We start from the raw sequence: 6179 nt of genomic DNA, 5'->3' as shown, positions 1-6179 counted from the left end.
AAAACCATATTGGCACGTACAACATGAATAAAATTATTTTTCAGTTCAAGAATTAACTCATGCTTGTTGTGTTGCGATCGCTCAACCGCCCTTAAAATGTTATAAAATACACAGAACACGTGAATTCATATAAAAACAGTTTATTAGGTCATCCCTAGTAATGGGGATCGATGACTGAAAAAAGGGACAGGTTGAAAGGCCTGATAAAGTAAACAAATCTCAAGAAAAAAAGGGTTAGGCACAAAGAAACCAACATAAAATAATCTTGCAATAGTGTGATCTTACCTGAGGGTCAGCTGATGGTTCTCACTCACACACGGACACATACATGCAATGATATCACATAGAGCAGACGCATAGTGATCCAAGAGAAAAGCGCACCCAGAGGTCCCTTTCGGATTCTTAATTTTTTTTTTATGAATTATGGAGCTGTAAAGGAATGATTTGTGCACACAACTAAGTAAAAAACCCAAGCAATAAAAACAAAACATGTGACATGCAGTGAGGCGGTAACCATGGTGATGCTGATAAAGGAATGAATGGGTTACAGCCATAAATAACCAAGAGATAATGTTAGTCGACAGAGATGTTAGGGTCAGCGCAAGGGGTTAAAATGTAGGGTTATAATAAACTTCCTGGAACAATCAAAAAACCCAAGCAATAAACAGCACACAAAGAGAAAACAAAACATGCGGCATACAGAAAACCACCACCAAATAAAATAACATATACTTACACATACATACATACTCACAACTAAATGATTGGACCTGTCTGGGAAAAAAAATATTCTAATTCAATTTTTTGTAGCGTGACTGCTGGGCTAGATGGCTGACGGCCTCCTCCTTGGGAATTTGTTGGAAGGATTTGGCGAACCTCTTGCCTTGGGTGAATCCATGTAGCTCTCCCGAAGGGCCTCGATTAATGACGTTGCATAACCTGCAGATAATAATGATAAAATACTGTATAAAGATCGATGTCACAGATGTCTTGTGCGCAAATGTCAAAATATGATAGAACTGCATGACACTGCCTACCGTATGAGGCCTTCTCTTTGATGGGAACAACTACCCAGGCACCTTTTCTGAAACGTGGATATCGCACGCTATACCTCTCCAAACCATAGCTTATTCGTGCGGTCTCTCTGTTCGCATTACAGTTGTAATGCAGCGCCGTTAAGAGAAGCCTACAGAATAACACATTTGAGAACACTTTCGAAACCTGGTGTATGTATGATAAAATACAGCATTGTTATTCCATTGGACAGCACTGACCTGCTATACATGCCATGGTATGAAAACCCAGTGTGCTTGGGCGCGAAGTGCAGGATCAGGGAGTGGAAGGCTTCAGAGGAGTAAGTCTGGTGCTGCGGAGACAGCTGTCGAACATCCTTCAGTAAGGATGTCCTTGTGATGATACCCTCCAGTTTTACTGCTGCCATTGAGCCTGCAAGAGACCAAGATAGGTAGGCACACACACAGCAGACATACAAATAGACCGATTTTTTTCTCCAGTGGAAACACACGTGAAATTGTCCTGCATATGAATTATAGCAAACATATTTACAGTAAACAGAATGTTATGAGATCCCCAGAGTATGAAATAAAGATTTACCGTGAGACCTTCCAAGGGGCTTCAAAATACACTGTGTCCCAGTGTCACAAGTGTAGTAGGGCAAGGGGTCCTCTACCGTAGCAGCATTGACACTGTCCGTGGTCTCACACGGTGAGGCATCTGTCAACATCTTGCGTAAATAGATTAGCGACACGGTCAGGTCTAAATACATATGAAAGAGGACCGTAATAGTCACTTTCCATCAGGAATAGGGCAATGTGAAAGCCGCTTGATGAGCGCCAGTGATCCAAACACTAGCCATGGCGCTTTCTATGACAAGCTTCTGGACATTTACTTCAGGACAATTTTGTTTTGGTTCATATTCATGAATCACGAAATGTGCTTTTCTAATGTCAGACTGATCATGAGTCATGACTGTAGTGGAGGCGGGGTCAAAGGGAATACGGTATATAGTATACGCACAGCTTGTAAACATTAGCATGAGGCTTACCATAGCCAGCTCTCGCTTGCGGCTGGCAGCACTGATCTTGGTGCCTCTCGGTCTCGGGGCAGGGCAGGCAGAGAGATGCGTGTGCACAGAAGGCACGGCGTTCGGAATAAGCTGTGCCAGCCTATTTAACCCGAGAGATACCATCCTGACATCCCCTTGGTCGTAATCCTCCTCCGTGAAATGAGCGCTGCAGACCTTGGAGTTCTCTGTGACCGAGGGAATAGAAAAATCTGCCCGTCCAAGGGCGTCAGTTTGTTTTTAGAAGTGGTGGGGACAATAACCATAAGCTTGAGTGTGGTTTGAAAAGTGGTGGGTACCCTTATGTAAGCTATTCATCCATTCAACGCTGCATTAAAATATGCTCTGCAGTGTATTGTCAGGTGTTGAAAAACCAGTTTGTGTTTTGGCTTGTTTTGCAAAACGACGTTGGAAACACCAGGGTATTGGCGCTCGGGATTTCGGATATGTAATACTAATACACACAGGACAAAGAAAAGTGTTGGCAATTTAACACTTATCTTGACATCAACAAAGTTTACCAGACAATCAATTGCAGACTGTAAAGGGGGTAGGCTACGAAATGAAACGAGGTACTACTGAGCATCAGCCTTTTGAAGAAGAGCAAGGGTTGCTCGTCGCATAATGTTATGCTGCATTAAAAAAATAAAAAAACAAGCACCCAGAGGAGAATTGCATGATCTGCCAAATCCTGACCACCAGTAAACACTCGCGAAGGACCAATTCACACTTCACTCGTTACATCATGAGCAAATTGCCCGCAAATAAAATCCCCTAGAGTTTAGATAATCACACAGCAGGTTATACGATATTTATGTCAGGATAGGCCTGAGCCTACCACTGGCTCCAAGTCCAACGTCAAATATTTCAATCAGACAAAACAACTCTAACCACATTGGCATAGCAATCGAACCGTGTGTAGCTGCTACTAGCTGCAATCTATATCTTGAGCACCAACCAGAATCAGATGATCACAATCGCTTAGGACCGTGGCGTGGGTAACCTAGCCAGGTCATCACGAGCAAACAAAACCAGCAGCAAAGTTTACGTAAACCAATTTCTTACCTTATGTGGCCCTCCACATGCAGGCTAGTTGATGTATCCATATTCCACGTTATCCAGTGTCACAAACATGCTTTTTACAGGAAGCAAAAGGACCGCCTATTTTCTGAATAAAAATTTCAATTTTGGCTGGCTGTCTTGAAACTTCTTTATTATAACGCTGTGTGTACAGGCAGCCCACGTAGCCGCCTGCCCCCTCCCCCTCGCGATGATATAAAAACAACAAACATTCGCTATTATAAGGCTATTCAAGTGGATCCATAATGTCTAAGAGAAAAGCGGGAAGCGATATAAGATCCTTTTTCAGCAAGCAAAAATGCGCTGTAAGTTTAGAGAAATCTACAAATCAACTTGTTTTACGATGTTTGATATTAACTCGGTTAACTGCTAGTTCTCATCTACTGCTAACGTTAACGGTCAGCTAGCAGTTACACTGCAGTTAGCTACATACCGGCTTTAGCTAGTCTATGCTTTGCCTACTACAAATTTGTCTTCCACTTTTATTGGTTGAGTCACGTGGAATACCTTTTGTACAGTAGCGATTGTTTCTAGTGTTCCTGTTAAATATATATCTCAAGTTAATTCCATGATATTGCGTTAGCCTTCGCAAGTACTAGAAGTCATAAAAGCTAGCCTTCCAAGTTCACGTTCTCTCATTTCACAATGTTCGATCTGTATGCGCCACCATGGGAATGCAGACTCATGTCATTTTACAACGCCATGTTTCTACAGTGGCTGACAGTCGACAAATCAAACGACTAGATACCAAATTGCGTTTTTCACACGTTTGAAATCTGCGGATTTACCACTAGATGTCCCTATATGATTATCCATACTATTCATAAGAAAAAACAGAATATACCCTAAAACTATGCAAAAAACAAGTACGATTTACCCCAAATCTATGCTAAAACGTTAAATAAAAACCAAACACAAGTGCCAATAAATGTTTGTTTTATTTATGAACCATCTGTCATCAGGAAAAGGAACCAAGTGCAACAGAACAAAACAAAGAAGTGCAGGGACCGGGAGCTGTGGAGGTGAGGGTCACATAAGGAAAACTTGAACATTCAGAAACTATAACATGAAACATTACTAACAAAGTTTAACATTTTCATAAGGAACCGGAACTGAGTGGAACAGAACTAAACAAAGAAGCTCAGGAACAGGGGGTTGAGAATGTAGAGGTGCAGCAGGTGAGGTTTCTAAAAAAAAAAATATGCTATTGCACAATTTAAAACATACACTACAGACAATTATAGTGAAGTGGGCAGGGCTACAACTACAACAAATATTAAGTGCAATTATGAACAAAAAACATAAATAAAACATTTCAGGGAACTATTTAAAGAAATACTACCAAATTATCATCCATGTCACTGACTACATTACAGGAGGAGGTGCCTCAGCAGGAGGGACAACAGGATAACCCTTCCCAAACAGAGGAAGAGCTCAATACCCCTGAGGATATTTTAGTTTCCCCATACCAACCAGATGCACAGCTAATTGAGCCACAAACTCTGCCCAACCGCACTCTCCGATTCCAGGAGAGCTGGTTCAAAGACTACCCCTGGCTACATTACAGTTCTGAAATTAAAGGAGTTTTGTGTTTCTACTGTGTAAAGGCCTTTAAACATAATATTCCAACAATGGCCAGAAATACAGAACAAACCTTCATTTCCTTGGGGTTCAGGAACTGGAAGAAGGGTAGGGGGGCGTTCGACAAGCACACCAACAGTAAGGCACACATTGTTGCTGTAAACAAACACACACATACACACAACTCTGTCAGGATGCAACTTTGCAGCATCTCAGAAAAATCACAAGAAGCAGCCAGGTCAGCACTGGTAAAGATTGTGAGTTCACTGAGGTACCTTGCTAGACAGGGATTAGCTCTCAGAGGCCATGACAATGATGAGGGAAACTTCAAGCAGCATCTGGAGGAGAAGGCTGAGAGTGACCCAAAACTGGCAAGCTGGTTGCTGAGAAACCATGCCTACACAAGTCCTGAGTGTCAGAATGAGATACTGCAGTTAATGAGCAACGCTATTATCAGGCAAATAGTGAGCACCTTTTTAGAATTGCCTCTGATGTGCTGCTCCGTCTAAACCTGCCGTTCTCTGGTCTTCGTGGGCAGACCTACGATGGCGCAGCCAACATGTCGGGGCACTTGTCAGGGACACAAGCTCTGATCCGGAGACAGCAACCATTGGCCAACTTTGTCCACTGTGGCCCACACTGTGTAAACCTTGTCACACAGGCTACGTGCAAATCCACACCGGTGATAAGGGATGCCCTGCATTGGATCCATGAGCTGGGATGCTTACTTGCCCAGTCTGGAAAATGCAAGACCACTTTCAAAGACATTGACATGTCCACCACAGGCTCCTTCACCTCCATCAAGCCTCTGTGTGCCACCAGATAGACTGTGCGTGCTCCAGCCATCAGAGCAGTCCTCAGCCAGTACAACGCCATCTTGAGTGCGCTGGAGGAGATGGCCTCCGCTGCAAAGGTCAACGACAACACTGCCTCTAGAGCACATGGTGTTCTTCAGAAGCTGGAAGCTGGAAACACCGTTCTTGGCCTTCTCCTGGGTCAAGAAGTCATCACAAGGTTGGAGGGGCTGAACTCAAGTCTGCAGGCAAGAGGGAAGACCATCAGTGGAATGCTGAAAGCCGTTGAATATGTTAGGCAGGGCTTTCTCTCTTTGAGGGCCGATGCTGCGTTCAAGGCCATCTATGACAAAGCTGTGGATTTTGCCGCAGACTTGGATCTCCAGCAAATACAGTTACCTCATGTCCGAATGCCATCCAGGAAACATGGTGGTCCTGCCAAGCATCATACTCCTGCGACACCAGAGGAGTATTTCCGGGTCCAGTTTTTCAGTGCCATTGACATGGCGACCACCCAGCTTCATGAGCGTTTTGATCAGGTGAGCCTGGGAAATCTGGTCAAGCTGGAGGAGCTGCTGATTACCGGAAACAAAAATATGGTGGTGAGCTTGTACCCAGAACTGGACCTACAGGCACTACAA

General features: G+C 43.6%; 1 protein-coding gene and 1 long non-coding RNA gene across 2 annotated transcripts; one reads left to right on the top strand and one right to left on the bottom strand.

Annotated features, from left to right (window-relative positions):
• Nucleotides 1-350: 350 nt before the first annotated feature.
• Nucleotides 351-1809, bottom strand: LOC115549133 (uncharacterized). The gene is made up of 3 exons (XM_030364150.1): nt 1615-1809; nt 1275-1446; nt 351-1186 (listed from the first exon to the last, which is right to left on the bottom strand). The coding sequence occupies exons 1-3, from the start codon at nt 1784-1786 to the stop codon at nt 922-924; spliced, it is 609 nt and encodes a 202-aa protein (XP_030220010.1). The 5' UTR covers nt 1787-1809; the 3' UTR covers nt 351-921.
• A 2193-nt stretch (nt 1810-4002) lies between these two features.
• On the top strand, nt 4003-4675 carry LOC115549095 (uncharacterized). Its single transcript, XR_003977695.1, has 3 exons — nt 4003-4185; nt 4267-4341; nt 4540-4675. It is a non-coding gene; the product is annotated as an uncharacterized LOC115549095 (long non-coding RNA).
• Nucleotides 4676-6179: the final 1504 nt, after the last annotated feature.

This window comes from Gadus morhua, chromosome 8 (assembly GCF_902167405.1).
Source record: "Gadus morhua chromosome 8, gadMor3.0, whole genome shotgun sequence".
Taxonomy (NCBI): Eukaryota; Metazoa; Chordata; class Actinopteri; order Gadiformes; family Gadidae; genus Gadus; species Gadus morhua.
This window is presented reverse-complemented; position numbering and strand designations above follow the sequence as displayed.

What these genes read in the sequence shown, in the direction of transcription:
- LOC115549133 (XM_030364150.1), bottom strand. Translation starts at nt 1,786, where the DNA reads ATGTATTTAGACCTGACCGTGTCGCTAATCTATTTACGCAAGATGTTG. An exon ending in GCCCCTTGGAAGGTCTCACG is followed by an intron (nt 1,447 to 1,614) that starts GTAAATCTTTAT and finishes GGTCTCTTGCAG; the next exon opens with GCTCAATGGCAGCAGTAAAA. An exon ending in TACCATGGCATGTATAGCAG is followed by an intron (nt 1,187 to 1,274) that starts GTCAGTGCTGTC and finishes GTTATTCTGTAG; the next exon opens with GCTTCTCTTAACGGCGCTGC.